This window comes from Erinaceus europaeus, chromosome 17 (genome assembly GCF_950295315.1).
Source record: "Erinaceus europaeus chromosome 17, mEriEur2.1, whole genome shotgun sequence".
Classification (NCBI taxonomy): Eukaryota; Metazoa; Chordata; class Mammalia; order Eulipotyphla; family Erinaceidae; genus Erinaceus; species Erinaceus europaeus.
This window is the reverse complement of record NC_080178.1, coordinates 70,952,525-70,973,352: the sequence shown is the minus strand read 5'-3', so window position 1 is coordinate 70,973,352 and position 20,828 is coordinate 70,952,525. Positions and strand designations below refer to the sequence as shown.

Sequence of the window (20,828 nt, the reverse complement as noted above, 5' to 3'; positions counted from 1 at the left end):
CTTTGCTTCTTATAAGATTTTGTTCATTATTTTTAATTTTTTTAAATATTTATTTTCTTTTTTATTGACCTCGTTTTTTATTGTGCAGTTATTGTTTTTGTTGTTGCTATTGATGTCGTCGTTGTTAGATAGAACAAAGAGAAATGGAGAGAGGAGGGGGAGACAGAGAGGGGGAGAGAAAGACAGACACCTGCAGACCTGCTTCATGGCCTGTGAAGTGACTCCCCTGCAGGTGAGGAGCCGCAGGCTGGAACCTGAATCCTTATGCCGGTCCTTGCTCTTCTTGCCAGGCTTAAACCACTGCGCTACTGCCTGACTCCCGATTTTATTTATTAATGGGAAAGATAGGAGGGGAGAGTGAAAGAGAGAAAGAGAGAAAAAAGGAGAAGAGGGGGAGAGAGAGAAAGAGAGAAAAAAAAAGAAGAGAGAGGGAGAGAGAGAGAACCAAACATCATTCTGATACATGTCCAGGTTGTAACATGGCCACCTGCTGGCAAGTCTGGTTGGGGGGGGCTGAGGTTACCTGCTGGAGAATCTCTGGGTGAGGGGGGGCTGAGGTTACCTGCTGGCGAGTCTCTGGTTGGGGGGGGCTGAGGTTACCTGCTGGAGAATCTCTGGATGGGGGGGCTGAGGTTACCTGCTGGCAGTCTCTGGGTGGTGGGTGGGTGAGGTTACCTGCTGGAGTGTCTCTGGGTGGGGGGGGGTTGAGGTTACTTACTGGAGAGGAAATTAGAATGTTGGCAGAGGCAGGAGAACCCCCGCCCAGAGACCCCTCCCCTTTAAGCTCCAGGTCAAGGGCGCCTTAAAGGGGAGGCCACCCCCAGGGAAGCCCGCAAGGGCTCTGCGCTTCCCGGGGAGGGGCCCCCTTAAGCAGGGGGGGACTTTCTGTCCCCCCGACACTGTCCCCAACGAGGAGGGGCCCTGTGGCGGCGGCGATGGCCGAGGGCCGGGACTGGTTGCAGGAGGACCTGGAGCGCTGGCGGCGGGCAGCGAGCATGGGGGGTCCGGGGGCACCGGAGGGGGCGGCCCGGGAGCGGGAGTCCTGGACCTGGGCCGACCCGGTGAACTGGGAGGAGGGAAGCCAGTTGGCAACGGAGCTGAACGGCCGGGACAGCCTAGAGGCGGGGGCTCCCGAGCAGGGGTGGGGGGTGCCGGGCCCCGAGGAGCTGCCGGGGGTCCTGGGGCCGCAGGAGGGGACCCAGGGGGGGCGGGGGGTGGAGCGGACCGAGACGGGGAGGGGGGTGTGGGGGCCGGAGGAAGGGAGCAGGGTGGGTGGGGCGGAAGAGGGGTGGGGGATGGAGGGGCCGGAGGAGGGGTGGGGGTTAGGAATATCTGAGGTGGGGTGGGGGATGGAGATGCCGGAGGAGGGGTGGTGGATGGGGGAGATGGAAGAGGGTTGGGGGGTGGGGGTTCTGGAGGAGCAGAGGGAAGCCCAGGAGTCCCAGGAGGGACGGGGGCTGGAGGGGGTTGAGGAGGGGTGGAGGGAGGGAGGTCCGGAGGTGGGGCGGGGGGCTCCGGAGTCCCAGAAGGACTGGGGGGCTCCGGGGACCGCGGAGGGGCATCCGGGGGTGGGCGAGGAGGGGCTCAGGTGGACCGCGGTCCCCGCAGGAGGGGAGGGCTCCGGTGCGGGAAGGGAGGAGGAGGGGATAAGGGAGGAGGAGGGGGGCGGGAAGCAGGGAGAGGAAGGGAAGGAAGGAGAGGAAGGGAAGGAGGGAGGGGAAGGGAAGGAGGGAGAAGAGGGAGAGGAAGGGAAAGAGGGAGAGGAAGGGAAAGAGGGAAAGGAGGGAGAAGAGGGAGAGGAAGGGAAGGAAGGAGAGGAAGGGAAGGAGGGAGGGGAAGGGAAGGAGGGAGAGGAGAGAGAGGAAGGGAAGGAGGGAGGGGAAGGGAAGGAGGAAGAGGAGAGAGAGGAAGGGAAGGAGGGAGGGGAAGGGAAGGAGGGAGAGGAGAGAGAGGAAGGGAAAGAGGGAAAGGAGGGAGAGGAAGGGAAGGAGGGAGAGGAAGGGAAAGAGGGAAAGGAGGGAGAAGAGGGAGAGGAAGGGAAGGAGGGAGAGGAAGGGAAAGAGGGAGAGGAAGGGAAAGAGGAAAAGGAGGGAGAAGAGGGAGAGGAGGGGAAGGAGAGAGAGGAGGGGAAGGAGGGAGAGAAAGGGAAGGAGGGAGAGGAGAAGGAGGGAGAGAAAGGGGGCGGGCCGCAGAGGAGGGGGCGGGCTTCCGGGAGCGGGGAGCAGGTGGAGCAGGAGGGGGCGGTATCGGATCTGACCGGGCTGGAGAGGTGGGGGGAGTCCCTGGAGGAGAGGGAGGAGGAGCCGGGCGCAGGACCCAAGGGCAGGAAGGCGGAGGAGGCAGGGCCGAGGCCCCGGGAGCAGAAGCGGGGCGCGGGACCCAAGGGCAGGAAGGCGGAGGAGGCAGGGCCGGGGCCCCGGGAGCAGAAGCGGGGCGCAGGACCCAAGGGCAGGAAGGTGGGGGAGGCAGGGCCGGGGCCCCGGGAGGAGCAGGGGGGCGCGGGGTGGCCCTGGGTGGGGGCGCCCCGCGGGCAGGGAGGGGGCCTCGGGGGGCCGGCGCGGCCCCAGGAGCTCAGCGACAAGTGGCTGGACGTGCGGCGGCGGCTGGAGAACTCGTTGTCCGAGCTGGACGCAGAGCGCCTGGACCCGCGCTTCCTCCGGCGGCCCACCATCCGCTTCAGCCTCGGGCCCCAGGGCCCCGGCTACCTGCCCAAGCGCCGCGCCTCCTACTGCGCGTCCACCATCAGCGTCATCAACGAGCTGGCCAAGATGGGCGACCCCGACATGCTGGAGATGCTGCAGGAGCACGGTGCGCGGGGGGCCTGGGTGCAGGCACGAGGGGGGCTGGATTCGCTGGGTGGGGACCCTCGGGTGCCGGCATGGGGGGTGCACGGGAGCTCGGAGCCCCTGCCTGGTGCAGGGGCTTGGGTGCATGGAGGTGGGGCTGAGACCTTCCTGGGTGCAGACACAGGGTGGGGGTGCATGGGGTGAGGGGTTGGACCCCGTCATTGCCGCAGGAACTGGGGTGAAGTGGTGCATGGGGGCCTCAAACCCGGTCCCGGATGCAGTAACTGGGATGGGAGGTGCATGGGGGCGTTGTGAGACGTGCCTGAATCCCAGGGATATTTCCAGTTCTGTTGCCTCTGTAACGGACAGGACCCCTGCCCAGGGCGGCCAGGTTGAGGGTCGGCGCCCCACTTCTTCCTCTGCCTGGCCACACCTGAACGCTTGAACACCTGTGACCCACTCTCTTTGCTCCCATGCGGCCAGGCTTGTTGAGCCTCTGAAGTCCGCTCTGGGAAGAAAGGGTCGCAGAAAGGGTGTAATTTTATTTATTTATTTATTTATTTATTTATTTATTTATTATCAGATAGAGACCGAGAGAAATTGAGAGTATAGAGGGACATAGAGAGAGGGAGAGATACAGAGAGACACTTGCAGCCCTGCTTCACCACTCATGAAGCTTGCTTTCTCCAGGTGGGAACCAGGCTTGAACCTGGGTCCTTGCGCACTGTAATGTGTGCATTCAACCAGGTGTGCCACCACACGGCCCCTGCAGCTTAAAGTATTTTAAGGCCCTACAAAATTTGGGGACCAGGGCTTCAATTCATTTGTCCCTCTTTATTTGCTTGTTAGTACTCCAGCTTGGAGGTCACTGTTAAGGGACACATTCTTTACAAAAGGGCGGAAGGGGATTTGACTAGTGACTTAATAAGGATGAACAAGATTGTAAGATAACGGGCACAGTTCCACACAGTTCCCACCACCAGAGTTTTGTGTCGCATCCCCTCTATTGGAAGTTTCCCTATTCTTTATTCCTCCGGGAGGATAGACCAGAATTCTTTCTGTGTGGGGTGCAGAAGGTGGGAGGTAGGGCTTCTGTAGTTGCTTCTCCATTGGACATGGGTGTTGGCAGGTGGAGCCATACTCCCAGCCAAGACACACTCTTTAAGATCAGATTAGCTTGAAGTTCCTAGATGCTTGGAATCTGCGCTGTTTTACCAGCTTTCTTTGAGTCTTTAGTTGCTTAGTGTTTGCTAAGGCTCCTGTGTCTTTTTAAGTTACCACTTTTATAAAATGCATAGATTTTCCTATGACTTACCTCTGAGGTCCTTAGTGATTCAGTTTCCTCAGTAAGACGGTGTTTCCTGTCCTGGATCTAAACATGGGAACATTGATAAGTCATTAAACACCTAAGAAGTCTTACCCTTTAGTCTTTAAGTCCAAGAGAGCCATGGTATTATTTCATCTTTCTCCACTTAATAGTTGAAGATGTAATGTACAGGCCATAAAGGTCACCCATTTGAAATATACCATTGAGTGTTTTTGGTACATTAGTGTGAGTTTTGCACTCATCACCAGAACCTAATTTTAAAGCCTGTTCAGCTCTCTAAATAGAAAGCTCTGGTACCCCTCCACTCTGCTTCTAGGCAACCAGGTTGTATCTACTTGTTCGCTAAATTTATCTGTTGTGCATTTTTCATTCTAAATTTATCTGTTGTGCATTTTCACTCCCATAAGAGGAAGCTACCAGACTTCTTTTTCTTAGCGTAGAGTTTTAAAAGTTCATCTAGGCTGTAACGTGCCCCAGTGCACCATTCTTTGAATCGTCAAATAGGATTCATGTAGACGCACTGCACTTTTTTTTTTTTTAATAGAGCAGATGAGATTAGGGATTGTAGGGTAGAGGAGAGCTAGGAAATCCATTTTAGGCATGTTCCTGGAGGCACTCAACTATGGTAGTTTTGCTCGAGTTTGGTAGCTAGCTTGAAATTGCACAAGAATGTTGTCCAAGAGAATGGTGTCAGAGTAGAGAAAAAGGGCTAGAAAGTTGGATTAGGGCAGAGAGCAGCTCCTGTTCTTGAAAAACCATTTCTGTGGTGGGAGTTGGGCTGTAGCGCAGTGGGCTAAGTGCACATGGCGCAAAGCGCAAGGACCGACATAAGGATCCCAGTTCAAGCCTCTGCCTCCCCACCTGCAGGGGAGTCGCTTCACAGGCGGTGAAGCAGGTCTGCAGGTGTCTGTCTTTCTCTCCCCCCCTCTGTCTTTCCCTCCGCTCTCCATTTCTGTCTGTCCTGTCCAACAACAACGACATCAGTAACAACAACAATAATAACTACAACAATAAAAAAACAACAAGGGCAATAAGAGGGAATAAATAAATATTAAAAAAAGAAAAAAAAACATTTCTGTGGCTAAAATGAACTATTTACCTCCATCCACCTGCTCCAGGGCATATATATTTAACACCAGAGCCTGTATAACCTCTAAGTTGCTATTGGTCTAAGTTTACAGCTCATGGTCACAACTGGGAACATTGCAGGCTGCACTCATTTCAGGACCAGTCTTTTTCGAGTAGCAGGGCAGGAAACCCCAACTTCCCTCCAGAGACTGGGGCTCTCCCTACCACCATTGCTTTGTAGTGAGGACAAGGTCCTAGGAGCGCCCACAAGATGTCAGTCCTTATGGAAGTGACCAGTGGTGGTCCTTCCTTCCTCCCTTCCTCTGTCTTTCTTTTTCCTCCTCTCTTTCTCCCCCCACCCTCTTCCTCTCTCCCTTTTTAGAGAGGTATGGAGAGAAAGACACAGAGCGAAACCAGAGCCCTGCTCAACTCTGGCTCATGTTGGTGCTGGGGTTGAACCTGGAACTTGGAGCCTCAGGCAGAAACAACTTACAGGATCATTACACTCTCTCCCTAGCCCAGCAGTGTGAGTGTGTATATTGTATTTCTTCTTCTTTTTTTTTTAAACATCAACAATCCAATGATTTTTGAAAGCCCAAATCTAAGTATTTTTTTTTCCCATTGGGGTTTAATGATAATACAGTTTTGAAACAAAAGTATGATTTAAAAAGTCTGAAAAACACTGGACTCCCAAGCACCAGCTTTTAGGAGGGCCTTTCATTTCTGTTTGAGGACAAACAAGGGCGTCACGGAGTCTGTCAGTCTTGTGTTTCCTGTGTTGCCTTTGAAGAATGTGTGTGAGGAATTTAAAATATCAATTTCCTTGTGAAAAAAATTTTTCATAGAACATGTTAGTATTTTGACTTTTTGGATATAATAATATATTTTTAATTTTTAAAATATTCCTTTAATTAAAAAATTTTTTTTTATTTTAATGAGAGATAGAGAAAGGCCAGAGCACTGCTCAGCTCTGGTTTATGGTGGGGCTGGGGATGGAGCCTGGGAGCTCAGAGCCTCAGGCCTGAAAGTCTTGCAGAAACATTATGTTGTCTCCCCAGCCCGATATAATATTTAATGAGATCTTTCTAGTATTTTTATATGCTTTTTTCTTTTGGCTATATAAAATGTAAAAATTTTTATTATAAAGACTCGAGGTGAAAGTCCTGCAGAAACAGTAGGGCACAAGGACCGGGTGGTGGTGCAGCTGGTTGAGCGCACATGTTACAGAGCACAAGGACCCAAGTTCGGGACCCCAGTCCTTACCTGCAAGGGGAAAGCTTTTCAAGTGGTGAAGCAGGGCTGCAGGTCTCTCTCTGTTTCTCTCCCTCTCTGTCATTTCCTTCCCTCTCGATTTCTGGCTGTCTCTATCCAATAAATAAAGATTTAAAAAAAATTTTTAAGGGCTGCAGAGATAGCATAATGGTTCTGCAAAGAGTCTCGCATGTGGAAAGAAAAGAAAAGGAAAGAAAAGGGAGCCCAGCAGTAGCGCAGCGGGTTATGTGCATGTGGCGCAAAGTGCAAGGGCCTGTATAAGGATCCCTGTTTGAGCCCCCGGCTCCCCACCTGCAGGGGAGTCGCTTCACAGGCGGTGAAGCAGGTCTGCAGGTGTCTATCTTTCTCTCCCCCTCTGCCTTCCCCATCTCTCTCCATTTCTCTCTGTCCTATCCAACAATGACGACAATAATAATAGTAACAATACCTCTGATAAACAAGAGCAACAAAAGGGAAAAAAAACAATGGCCTCCCAGAGCGGTGGATTCAGGGTGCAGGCACTTCTTCTTCTAGCGTTTGCCCTTCTTCCGTAGCCAGTCAACAGCGTCAGGTTGAAAGCTGTCAGGAGCTGCTTGTTGCTGGCTTTGAAAGTGACTGGGATCCATGTGGATTCAGTCGGCTAGGAAGGATCGTCAGTTTCCCCAATGAATGGGGACTCACGGGATGCACCACGAGAAGGTCGATCCAATGCATCCCAGCAATAACACTGGAGGCAAAAAAATGAAAAAGGAAAGGCAAGGAACAGTAGAGCAAGAAGGGGAGTTCCTGGGGCTGGATCAGGAGGGCTGGCGAGAGAGAGCCCCAATGGTATAGTCTCTCAGTGTGTTTTCACAGCTAAACTTTCACAGTCTGTGGCTCCCACATAGCTAAAACTGTAAGGGGCAGGTATACTAGAACATTCAAAACCTAGGTTAAGTGAACACTGCTAGTAAGATGTCAAGAGTTGCTAGGATTGAACTATTGACTGGTTGACTTTGGAAGAGAGTTCCGATTTGAAACATTCATTATTTAGTTGAACCAGGATACACAGTCAACATTTGGGAATACTTAGCATGGTAAAAAGCAGTCTCAAGGTTGAATTACAAGTTGCTTATACCTTCCCAGCCAATCTGTTTATCATTTCATCATGTGAATCTCTAATTACATGGATTTTATTTTATTTTTATTTTCAGTTTTCTTTCTTTTTTTTTAATTTGTAAAAAGGAAACACTGACAAAAACCATTAGTCTACATGGATTTTATTTTGTCCTGCTGGAAGGAGCGTCATCTGAGAGGTTCACTTGGTAGATTCAATGTGAGGTTTATTTTTGGACTGTCGGTTTCATGGAGGGTGTATTCTTAGTCTAGTGACGACAGTGGGAAAAATCAAAGCCCGGCCTTTGGACTAGTGTTCTCTCCAGCTGACATTTCATGCTTCTCCACAGGCTGGTAAAAATCCCTCAGCTCTGATTTTTAGCCAGTAGGTAGGATGCAGTCACTGCCACTGTCCTTAGAGGAATGTGGAGATATGTCACCAGGATTCACAGTTGTTGCGAGCAGATTCGGACTTCCGTAGACAGGCCTTGGTTTTTCCAGAACGTTAGTGACCATGCACATTGGTCACAGCTTTGTGCGTGAACGTGAAGCCTGCCTGGATCTGTGGTGTGTGTGGATATGACCGAGGAGGAGTCAGCTAGTCAGCACCGAGCTGAAAGGCAACCTCGTGTGGAGGAAACATATTTCTCCTCCTCCATCTCTCTGCTTTATATACAAGGGAATAGACTGCCAAGTGTAGTCGGGGGCTGCTGGTGCAGAAGATGTCACTGGACTGGGCACCCAGGGAGGGCTGCATCCAGGGTGTGAAGGGGAGGAAGAGGGTGCTGACCCAGGAGAGAGATGAGGTCTAAGTTGATAAGAAGCTGACTCAGAGAGAGTCGTGCAGGTTAAGTGCATGTGGCACAAAGAGCAAGGACCTAAGGATCCCGGTTCGAGCCCCTGGCTCCCCACCTGCAGGGGAGTCACTTCACAGGCGGTGAAGCAGGTCTGCAGGTGTCTGTCTTTCTCTCCCCCTCTCTGTCTTCCCCTCCTCTCTCCATTTCTCTCTGTCCTATCCAACAACGACAACATCAATAACAACAATAATAACCACAACAACAATGAAACAAACAACAAGGGCAACAAAAAAATAAATAAGTATTTAAAGAAAAACAAGAAGAAGGTGACTCAAAATGGATATAGAGTGAAAAGTAAGCAAGGGTCACGCAAGGAAGGAAACAGTCATTATTTGATCTGGAGAAAGGAAACAGTAAGGCCAGAGAAAGATTGGGGAAGGACTAAAACTAGCAGGATACTATTCTCTTTTTCCAAATTGTTGTCTCTTCCCAACTTTCTCAAGTAGACACACTTTGGCAACTTCTGATGGCAGTTTGAGAATTAAAAAAAATTTTTTTTCACTTGGTTAATGTTAGCATATAGTGGTCTGGGAGGTGGTGCAGTGGATAGGGTATTTGGACTCCGAGGCATGAGGTCCTGAGTTCAGTCATCGGCAGGCAGCACATGTGCCAGAGTGATGTCTGCTTCTTTGTCTCTCTCCTCCTGTCTTAAACAGCAAACTACAAGGAGTTGTTAGTGTGCTAGTGCTTGTCCTTGTTTGCTTATTTTTTTTTTATTTTTTTATTTTATTTTTATTTAATTTATTTATTCCCTTTTGTTGCCCTTGTTATTTTATTGTTGTAGTTATTATTGATGTTGTTGTTGTGGGATAGGACAGAGAGAAATGGAGAGAGGAGGGGAAGACAGAGAGGGGGAGAGAAAGACAGACACCTGCAGACCTGCTTCACCGCCTGTGAAGGGACTCCCCTGCAGGTGGGGAGCCGGGGCTCGAACCGGGATCCTGACGCCGGTCCTTGAGCTTAGCGCCACCTGCGCTTAACCCGCTGTTTGCTTATTTTTAACTTTGACACTACTCAGCTCTGGCTGCTGCTGGTGGTGCTGCGGGTTGAATTTGGGACCTCAGAACCTCAGGCAAGAAAGCTTTAAAAAAATTTAATTAATGAATTAACTATTGGATAAAGATAGAAAATGAGAGGGGAGCTATATATAGGGAGAGACACCTGTAGCCCTGCTTCACCACTTGTGAAGTTTTCCCCCTATAGGGGCTTGAACCAGGGTCGTTGCGCACTGTAGTGTGTGCATTTAACCAGGTGTACCACTGCCTGGCTTCCAAGAAAGCTTTTAGCACAACCTCTGTCTTCTCTGCCTGCTGAGTTTTTCTTTGCCAACCGGGGCCTCTTTTGGGTGTGAATCCACAGTTCTTAGACCACTTTTCTATTCAGGTAGACAGAAGAAAAGACAGACTAGCACCAGGGCAGCCTCCAGAGCCTTGGCACTTGGCACTTGGCACAAGCCTTGAAGCCAGATAGCAGGCTCGGCAAGGCATGCATTCTGCCCAGTGAGCTCTTCTGGCCATCCACCCAGTCTTCTGAAAGAACAGCATTGCTAGCGGCCCAGGAAGCTACACAGTGGGCCATATGTCACTTATGTGTGTGAAGTTTAGTCCCTGACATCGTAAACAGCCCTTCTCCTCTCCTTAGTAAGTAAACTTTTATATAACACAGCGCGCGCACACGCACACACACGCACACACACACACACACACACACTCTCTCTCTCTCTAAATGATGTCTTTTTCTCTCTATTACTTTTCGGTCTTTCCTACATCTTTAAAAATTTTTTTTTAAATCATCTTTATTTATTTACTGGATAGGGTCAGCCAGAAATAGAGAGGAGAGGGAGAGAGACAGAGAGACACCTGCAGCCCTGCTTTACCACTCACAGAGCTTTCCCTCTGCAGGTGGAGACCATGGTCTTGAACCTGGGTCCTTGTGCACTGTAACATGTGCCCTCAACCAGGTGCACCACCACCTGGCCCCCCTACATTCTTCTTCTTCTTTTTTTTCTGTTTCCCTCATCCTTCGTATCATACCTTGTACCTTGAATTTCTTTAATTTGCTGTTTATTTCTTCAATGGCTCTGCCCTTGTATTTTTCCTTTACAGAGTTCTGTCAGTACCTCTTAACTTCTTTTCTTCTTCTTTTTTTTTTGACTGACACCTCCAGATATCTGCCTACCTCTTTTTTCAACATGCACAGTTTTTTCTGCCATGATTTTTTTTTTTTTTGCCTCCAGGGTTATTGCTGGGGCTCGGTGCCTGCATTATGAATCCACTGCTCCTAGAGGCTATTTTTTCCTATTTTGTTGCCCTTGCTGTTGTGCTTGTTGTAGTTGTTATTGTGGTCATAGCTGTTGTTGTTGGATAAGACAGAGGGAAATGGATCGAGGAGGGGAAGATAGAGAGGAGGAGAGAAAGATAGACACCTGCAGACCTGCTTCACTGCTTGTGAAGTGACCTCCTGCAGGTAGGGAGCTCGAACCCGGATCCTTATGCGGGTCTTTGTGCTTTACACCATGTGCGCTTAACCCGCTGTGCTACTGCCCAACTCTTTTTTTTTTTTTTTTAGTTACGTCAGTTAGCTTTCATTTTGCAGCACTGTGTTGCAGTACTGTGTGTTGCAGTAACGTGTGTTGCATTACTCTGTGTTGCAGTACTGTGGTGCAGCCCTGTATGTTGCAGTGCTGTGTTGCAGTACTGTGTGTTGCAGTAACGTGTGTTGCAGCCCCGTGTGTTGCATTACTGTGTGTTGCAGCACTGTGTTGCCGTGCTGTGTGTTGCAGCACTGTGTGTTGCAGCACTGTGTCGCCGTGGTGTGTGTTGCAGCACTGTTGCATTACTGTGTGTTGCAGTACTGTGTGTTGCAGCACTGTGTTGCTGTGCTGTGTGTTGCAGTACTGTGTGTTGCAGCACTGTGTTGCTGTGCTGTGTGTTGCAGTACTGTGAGTTATAAGTCATCCGCTTGGCAGCACCTTTTTTTCCAGCTTGTTTTCCCCACACGCCGCAGCTGGCTGTTCTTGGACTTTGAACGCATCCTCTCTTGCCTTAGTGTTGTGTGTTGCACCTTTGCAGCATGCGTGTGTGAGATGGTTTCTCTGGGCCAGCCTGTTGTAAGCATGACCTAGGGTCTGGGTGAGGGTGGGGGAAACACCTTAGCCTGCAGAGCATTTGCTCTGCCCTGTGTGAAGGCCAGGGTTTGAGTCACTGGTGCGGGAAGGGAAAAGCACCAGGGGAGCTCTCTGCCGGGAGCAGTGTGCTGTGGACCTGTCCCTTCCCATGGTGTCGCACCTCACCCCCTTACTGAACTGGACAAGAGAGAAAGGGGGTCCAGGAAACGGCTCAGTGACACCCAGTATGCAAGAGCCATCATGGAGAAGCTACCACTCTTTCATATTCTTTTCTTTTTTTCTTTCCCTTCCCCCTTCCCCTTTCCTCATCCCCCCTTCTCATTTCTTTTCATTTCCCCCCTATTTCACAGGGGCTTTCCAGCTCTGGTTTAGGGTGTTGCCTGTGACTTGGAGCCTCAGGCAGAACAGCTTTTTGCTGGGCCTTGGTGCTGCTTCCCACCCACTGGCTCTATTTGTCTGTAGAACAGTGTGTGGTGTGGTGTGGTGTGGTGTGGTGTGGTGTGGTGTGGTGTGGTGTGGTGTGGTGTGGTGTGGTGTGTGTGTGTGTCTGTGGTGTGTGTGTGTGTGTGTGTGTGTGTGTGTGTGTGTGTGTGGTGTGTGTGTGTGTGTGTGTGTGTGTGTGTGTGTGTGTGTGTGTGAGAGATGTTGGGAGCTTTCCCCTTCAGCTCTCTGAGTTCAAGTACTCACTGCTGCTACCTCTGTCTTGGACCAGATGACCTACATTTCTCTAGAAGACAATTGTGGCATGGTTTCACTCAGATGCGTGGTATGAAAAATTGAAACTCATTATATTCAAATAAATAAATAAATAAAAAGTAGCCAAACTGTTGCTAAGACTTGCTGAAAATTATAGTGATTGGGGTTGATACAAAACTGCTGTGGGCAGTGCAGGGTGGGACTGTATTCCTGTCACCTTATAATCTTGGGAATGATTGTTAAAAGTATTAGTGCAAATAAATTGAAAAAAATAGTGAATGAATTAGAATAGTGGAATTAGCATATTCTAATAGTACCCATCTAAATATCATAAAAATAAAATCGTAAAAGCTACAGCAGAAGATTTTATACTTGTCTGTGTTTGGAATTACAACTCGTTTTCTCTCCCCCTCCCCCAGTTTAAAAATTTGTGCTTACTAGTAGGTTACAAGATGGTCCGATGAGAGTGCCTGCTTCCACAACACAGAGAGATCTACATCCCCACCTTTCTACCTCTCAAAGATAACCACCAGAGTTCTCACAAGTCTTAACAGTTGCTTGCTTTTGTTTTTCATTTTATGCTCCCCCCCCAAGTTCATGTAAATCTTAGATCTCTAGATTCCATATAGTGAAACCATCTGGTAGTTGTCTTTCTTCTCTTTACTTACTTTACTAAGCACCATCACCCCCAGTTCCATTCATTTTGTCCCAGAGGACACAATATCATCTTTTTTGACTGCAGAGTATTCCATAGAATATATATAATTTCTTTAGCCAGTCATCTGCTGATGGACATGTAGGCTGCTTCCACGCTTTGGCTGTTGTGAATAATGCAGCTGTGAACATAGCTAGGGGGGCATGTGTCCCTTCTAATTACTGCTTGAGTGTCCACTAGCTAAGTGCCTAAGAGTGATATCACTGGTCAGAAGGTGCCTCCGTTTTTGTTTAAGGACTCTCCATACAGTCTTCTAAAGGGGCTACACCAGTTTGCATTCTCGGCAGAATACACTTAGTTTTCTGCATAGTGATGACTGTTTTTGTCTTGAAAACAAAAGCTTCCCTACCCTCTTTATTTCTTGAGATTCTGGTTTTCATCTACTCAAGTCAAGACTTAGCAACTTTGATTTCCTTTTCATTCAGAAGTCTGGGGAGAGATGGGCAAACGTAGGTTTGAACTGTGCAGCTATATAGATAGTATTCCCAAGTGAAAAAATCTTTGATGATGGTTTGTATTTTTCAGAAAAACATCTTTACTTAACTTTTAATGTTTTAAATGAGAAAGTCTGCATTTAGAGAAGCTGCATGGTGTAGTTAGAGTCATGGTTTGTTGGCTTTTATATTTGACTTGAAAATAACTATTTACTTTTATTTAAAAAAATTCCAGAGCAAACATTTATAAATTCAAAATAAAAATGTTCATCTTCATGCTCCAATTCTAAAACTTATCCTATTTATTTATTTGTTTATTTTTGCCTCCAGGGTTATTGCTGGGGCTCAGCTGCACCATGAATCCACTGTTTCTGGAGGCTATTTTTTTCCCTTTTGTTGCCCTCATTGCTTTTATTATTGTTATTATTATTGTTGTTGTTATTGATGTTGTTGTTGTTGGACAGGACAGAGAGAAATCAAGGGAGGAGTGGAGACAGAGGGGGAGAGAAAGATGGACACTTGCAGACCTGCTTCACCGCTTGTGAAGCGACCCCCCTGCAGGTGGGGAGCCGGGGGTTTGAACTGGGATCCTTACGCCGGCCCTTGCGCTTTGTGCCTCCTGCGCTTAACCCGCAGAGCTGCTGCCCGAGTCCCATCAATCACATTTTTGTACATTTACAGTGAGCAGTATGAAAAGGAAACTTCAGAAAATAATTATGTTATAAAACTAAGGAATAAGATGCATGCAGTCAGTGTAACCAGGGATGGAAAAGATCTATACAAACAAAACTAGAAAACATCACCAAAAGGCATTTTACAAGACACCCATAAATGTGAGCTTCCCATATGCAAAGATTAAAAAAAAAAGTAGGCACATACTTCTTGATTTCAAAACTACTATGGAGCTATTATAATAAAAAGAAAAAAACGTGTGTATGTGTGTCAGCATAAAGAGGGAAAGTCCAGCCGAATAGAGAGCTCAGAAATTTATTCTCCATGTGAAATGAGAGAATCCAAAAAGAGGAGGAATGTGGGATGGTCTCACTCATAGACAAGTTGAGAAATGGCTGCCAGGGGCAGTGGATTTGTAGTGCAGACACCAAGCCCCAGTGATAACTCTGAAGGCAAAAAGAAAAAAAAAATAATAGGGGTTAATAGTGCACCAGGTTAAACGCGCATAGTACGAAGTACAGAAGTGGAGAAATAAGAACAGCAGGGAAAATACAACGCAGAACTTGGACTGGAGTTGGTATATTGCACCAAAGTAAAAGACTCTGGGGTGGGGGAGGGTTCAGGTCCTGGAACAGGATGGCAGAGGAGGACCTAATGGGGGTTGAATTGTTATGTGAAAAACTGAGAAATGTTACACATGTACCAACTACTGTATTTCACTGTCAACTGTTAGCCATTAGTCCCCTGCCAATATTCTCACATCTATGGCGAAGTGATTTCTTTACAAGGGTCCCGAAGTTACTCAGTGGGGAAGGAAGCCTTTTCAATAAGTGATACTGGGAAATCTGGACACCCAGATGCAAGAGCATGGAATCAGACCCTGCCGTGACGCCACGTATGAAAAGCAATTCAGCGTGGATCAGTGCCCCGAACGTTAGGAGTAGAAGTCCAGACTTCTTTAGAAAAAAAAAACACAGGGGAAAACTTCATGAAGTTGGTTTTGAAAGTAGTTTCTTTTTTATTTCCCTCCAGGGTTATCGCTGGGGCTTGGTACCTGCACTACCGAATCCACTGCTCCTGGAGGCCATTTTTCCTATTTTGTTACCCATGTTGTTGGGCTTACTGTAGTTGTTATTGTTGTCCTAGCTGTTGTTGTTGGCTAGGACACAGAGAAATCGAGAAAGGAGGGGAAGACAGAGAGGAAGAAAGAAAGACAAGACACCTGCAGACCTGCTTCACCGCTTGGGAAGCAACCTCTCTGCAGGTGGGGAGCTGGGGGCTCGAACCGGGACCCTCACGCCGGCCCTTGCACTTCATGCCATGTGCACTTAACCCGCTGTGCTACTGTCCAGCTCCCGACAGTAGTTTCTTGAATGTAGCACCTGTGGCAAAAGCAAGGAGAATAGCCCCAGGGATGTATTAGACATTTTCTTTCAGTCTTTCCTTTAATTCCTATTGTCCACTTTGGTAGGCATTTCACAGAGTCTGACTGGTTGGACATTTTTAACATGTACTTTCTTTCTCTCCTTTCTCTCTCTCTCTTTCTTTCCCCCAGAAAGAAAATGCAGCAGACCTGCAGACTTTGATTTCCAAAGAACCGAGGTAAGTTAAATATTTTTTAGTTCCTTCTGATGTTTGGATAACATTTCACAGCAAGATTATAAATCGTACTTAATAGAAATATATTTCCTTAGGTCCCTCACTCACTTCTTTATGCTTCTTGTTTTCCTTTTGCTCTCTGACTTGTCCATTCTTCGGTAAGGAAAGCCAGTGTTATCACTGCATCCTTTAGATGTGAAGAAGGAGCAAAAACTTAAGTTTAGGTTGGCTTTGCGGCCCCTGTGGAGTGGACTCAACTGTGTTGAACTCTGCCAGATAAGAGTATCAAGCTTAACACTGCTCTTGAGTGTGGTGCAGTTAGAGTTTGAGATCCTGGTAACACACAGGGGGGGCTGTGGTTGACCCACCCTTTCCCTCTCTCTGTCTGAATGGTGGTAAAGCCATGCCAGCCTGAGACTCTGCCCAGACTCATATAAAGACATTGTTAGAGGCCGGGTGGTGGTGCACCTGGTTAAGCACACACATTACAATGAACAAAGACCCAGGTTCAAACCCCCGGTCCCTACCTGCAGGGGGAAAGCTTCACAGGTGCTGAAGCAGAACTGCAGTCGACTCTGACACTTTCCATCTCTCTCTCTCTCTTTCTCTCTCTCTCTCTCTCCCTTTCTCAGAATTTCTGGCTTTCTCTATGTGAGAAATAAAGATAATTTAAATAAAAATGTAAAAAGAAGACATTGCTAGCAGCATAATCACTACAATGTGGGATTGAGGCAACGTCCACGACAGTCCTTTGATCGAACCTGCTCACAAATTGATATAATGGTCTTCCGATCTTTTGCAAGGCAGAGAAAAATGTATCAACTCCAGGCTCACTATGTAAAATGAGTTTTCCTTTCCACTTGATCTTTCATTGCCTCCAGGGTGAACACTGGTGCTCAGTACCTGTATGACAAATTCACCACTCCTGGAGGCTGTGTTTATTGATTTATTTATTCATTTTATTTGATAGAGACAGAGAGAAACTGAGAGAGGAGGGGGAGACAGAGAGGGAGAGAACCAGAGAGCACTGCACCACTTGAGAAACTTCCCCTCAACGGGTGGAGGGGGGGGGAGCAGGGGCTTGTGTCCAGGTCTCTGTTCATGGTAACATGGGATTTCTACTGAGTGCAACTATGCCTGTTGTCTGTCTGTCCGTCCATCCGTCCATCTGTCTGTCTGTCTATCTCATTGTAAAGGATTTTCTGTAATGATGGCTTAAGCTTTAAAGGACAGAAGTTAAAATGTTCCCTCTGGTTTAATCTTTCACGGTCAGGTACACTAGTCATCTGTGAACACTGATAAGGTCTTTTTGGAAATTCAGAAAATCCATGTGGGTCAGGAATCTAAGCAACATTTCAGGTTTTTTTTTTTTTTTAAAGCCACATTTATTGAGAACATCTGTGTTTCTTTAATTTAATTTCATCATTAGAAAGTCGCCCAGGTTAAATCTGTCAACTTTGCCTACATAAAATAAATAGTTTCCTGTAATTGAAGAAAAAACTTAAGAGGGAAGGATTCTGCCGAGCAAGGTAGCGTAACTTAGTTTGTTGCTCTGTCTTTAAAGTGTTGGTTCTGGGTTTCTGAATGCAGGTAGTGTGATTCAGGAACTCACTGTCTCAATGACTGTATAGTATGACTTACTCATCATTGCTGTTTTAAGAATCTGGTCTAGAATATTCTCTCAGTTTCAGCTTATTAGTCATTGTTACTTATATTTAGAGTGCTCAAATGGCTACTCCCTCTGGGAGTCTGGACTAGAATTCTTTCTGGGGTGTAGAAGGTGGGAGTTCTGGCTTCTGCAGTTGCTTCTCTGCTGAACATGAGTGTCAGCAGGTAGATCCATTCCCCCCAGCCTGTTTCTGTCTTTTCCTGTGGGGTGGGCTACTCAAGCTTTTGTGACGATTTGTAGATATTCTGAACATTGCCACATTTGGTTGGCAGTGAAAAAAAATTGTGCTATCAACTCATCCGTGCATAAAATAAATAATGTTCTCTGGCATAATTGAAAAAAAAGTATTACAGTAACTTCAATGTATTATAACCCTGAAATATCTTCATTTTGTAGAACACTGTTAGATCACTAATAAAAAATAAATTTATACAGTGCCTTAAAGTCTGAAATAAAGATGTACAATTTATTAGGGACTGCTACTGGAGAATTAATTGGTCAATATTCACTTTAATATATAGTTGTCTACCCTCTTGAAGTTTCAATGTATGGTAGTGATTGGACCTGAAAGACATTTCACATCATCAGTCCACTGCCTCTCTCCTCAAGATTCACTTTAGCTTTATTTGATAGCTGATATATTTAGGTAAGTTGATGGAATTCCCTCAAGGCCCACAGACAGAATCCCATGCTGGTGAGATAGGATTTTGAGCACGTTCTTACTCATGGTTTCTCCGTTTCCCCTTATTTCAGTATGAGTATAATATCGTCATGACATTCATCCTTATGTCTGTTTTGTATTGAATGCGGCAGTTTGAAAATTGGTGCATGTTTAAAATCATTACAAACACAGGACTTGGTGCCCCATGACACATCCACCGCTCCTTATTTATTTATTTTATCTGCTAAAACTGAAATTGAGAGGGGAGCAGAATATACATATATAGAGAGGGGGGGATAGGAGAGGACAGAGAAGCTATCTGCGAAGCTATCTCCTTCACAACTTGTGAAGCTCCCCTGCAGATAGGGTCACTGTGCAGGGTCCTTGTGCAGGGTGATGTGCGCCCTCTAGCGGGAGCACCACTGCCCAACCTCAACACGACCTTTGTAAGACACCTCTTGAGTGCTTTTACAGAATATGGCTGTGCACTTGACCTCCGACTTTGTTTTAAAGTCACTCATTTTACCCATTCATTAATTAGAGAGAGGAGGAGGAGAGAGAGAACCAGAATATTACTTTAGCACATCATGTGTGGGGACTTGAACTCAGGAGTTCATGCTTGAGAGCCTAATGCTCTAACCACTGCACTACCTCCCAGAGAGAAATTTTCATTATTTTTTTCTCTTTTTATCATTTTATGAGGGATTAACAGTTTATAGTACCATTGTTGATATGTGGATAGACTTTTTTTTCTTTATTTTTTAAAGTTATCTTTATTTATTGGCTAGAGACAGCCAGAAATCGAGAGTGTAGGGGAAGATAGCGAGGGAGAGAGACAGAGAGAGCCCTGCAGCCCTGCTTTACCACTTGCAAAGCTTTCCCCCTGCAGGCGGGGACTGGGGGCTCGAACCCGGGCCCTTGAACACTGTAACACGTGCGCTCAACCTGGTGTGCCACCACCTGGCCCCAACTTTCTTTGTTTTTTTAATCTTTATTTATTTATTGGATAGAGACAGCCAGAAATCGAGAGGGAAGGAGGTGACAGAGAGGGAGAGAGACACCTGCAGCCCTGCTGCACCAGTCGCAACCCACCCCTCCCCCCCCAGAAACTGGTGGCTGGAACCCAGGTCCTTGTGCACTGTAAGGTAAGCGCTCAACCAGCTGTGCCACCGCACAGCCCCTGGATAGACTTTGTTCTCCCTGTAGCGGGTGTCAACAGAAGGCCTTCATCCCAGCTGAGACCTGTTGTATGCTAGGACCCCAGTGCTTCCGCCGCCTCCTCCTGTCCCCTCTCTCCTCAGAGCCCTTTTCTTTGCTGTCATAAACCACGGCCACCTGCATTGTTACTGACAATATTTTATCTTCATGGTGCTGTTAGCAGGGAGTGAACGCTGGAGAGACCAGCTTTCTCATTGATAATCAGTCACAGGTAAGCAGCAGTCAGTCCTCTGCTTTCTTGCATGGACACAAGCAGGAGACCCTCTTATCCCATGGCAGTGTTGCTTTCTCCAGGGCAGGGCTAACGAGTCTCCTTACTCATAGCACCTGGAGATGCGTTATTTTGGGAAGACCATTGTCTCACGGCAAAAACAAAACAAAACAAAACACCGCCAGACTTCATCATCACCGTGGCACAGGAAGCACAGAACTTGAGTTTCTACTTCTCTGTTTTATCAGTAATATGAAAAATGATGAGTCTCGGAGCTTCCATGATTTGACCAAAATTACCCATTAAGTTTAAGGGGCAGATCTTAGACTCCAGTGCCTGAGATCCAATGTGGTATTCATTCTCCACAATCCATCGTTTGTTTGTTTGTTTGTTTGTTTTTTCTATAATTACATGACAGACTAATTATGAAAAAGTACATTTTTATTGGTGTTTCTTTAGATTATTTTTATTAGTAGTAGTGAGAAATATAGGGGCGAGAAAAAGCCAGACATCACTCAGGTGCATGTACTGCTGGAGATTGAGCTCAGAACCTCAAGCTTGAGAGTCCAATGCTTTATCCACTGTGCCATCTCCTGGACTACAAAAAGTACATTTTTAAAAAAATAACATTTGAGTATAGGTTAGGAGGGTAATAAAGGGCTTTAAAGTTTTCCATGATTTGTTTAGTAAGTTTAGTAGGTGTTTGGGGGGATGAGGACGTCAAGTTATATTTGTAGTACTGACAGCTTATTTTTAATGTTTTGTTTATTTATTTTGGATAGAGACAGAAATTGAAAGGGGAAGGGGGCATAGAGGAGAGACAGACAGACACCGACAGCCCTGCTTCACCACTTGTGAAGCTCCCTCCCAGCAGGTGGGGAGCAGGGACTTGAACCCTGGTTTTTGTGCACTGTGATATGTGCACTTAGCTAGGTGTGCCACCACCACCTGGCCCTGCCACCACCACCTGGCCCTCCAGAGGAGAAGACTTATTCTGTGCCTACTTGTAGGGATGAGTGAATTATGTGGAACGATCCTGTATAGATAATTTGTCTCTAAGTATATTCTGACATACTTAGGCCAGGACAGACTGATGGGTATCCCTTCTACATCTTGTGTCAGAAACTTAATCCCCTGTGGTTTTGTTGCTCACATTTTCCAGCTGTGACTGTTGAAGCCTTTTTGATTGACTTCTGTGTCCTTTGGACACATTCCTTCTCATTCTCTATCATTTGTTGTCAGCATTTATTTTTTTTTTAAATTTTTTTATCTTGTGGCACTAAAAGATGCTCTACATTCAATTTTTATTTTTCCTGTCCTGGTTCTAGATTCAGCCATTTCTCCACAGAGTTTTTGTTCAGTATCACAGCCATCTCATAAAAGAGAGATCTGTAAGTCATGGTTTTGTTAACATACTCAAAATAGGATAATTTGAGGAAGGC

The 20,828-nt window shown here is 46.9% G+C and overlaps 1 protein-coding gene across 11 annotated transcripts in view; it reads left to right on the top strand.

Annotated features, from left to right (window-relative positions):
• The first annotated feature begins 2,634 nt into the window (after window positions 1-2,634).
• ANO5 (anoctamin 5) overlaps window positions 2,635-20,828 on the top strand; it is a 144,212-nt gene continuing 126,018 nt past the window's right edge. For 6 of the 11 annotated variants that reach the window (XM_060177013.1, XM_060177008.1, XM_060177011.1 and 3 more), the window contains exons 1-3: window positions 2,635-2,808; window positions 15,584-15,630; window positions 19,336-19,386. In XM_060177013.1, the coding sequence (XP_060032996.1) occupies window positions 2,769-2,808; window positions 15,584-15,630; window positions 19,336-19,386 (138 nt within the window). In that variant the 5' untranslated portion in view covers window positions 2,635-2,768. The remainder of the gene's footprint in view (window positions 2,809-15,583; window positions 15,631-19,335; window positions 19,387-20,828) is intronic. The other 5 variants (XM_060177014.1, XM_060177012.1, XM_060177010.1 and 2 more) reach the window with 2 other exon arrangements.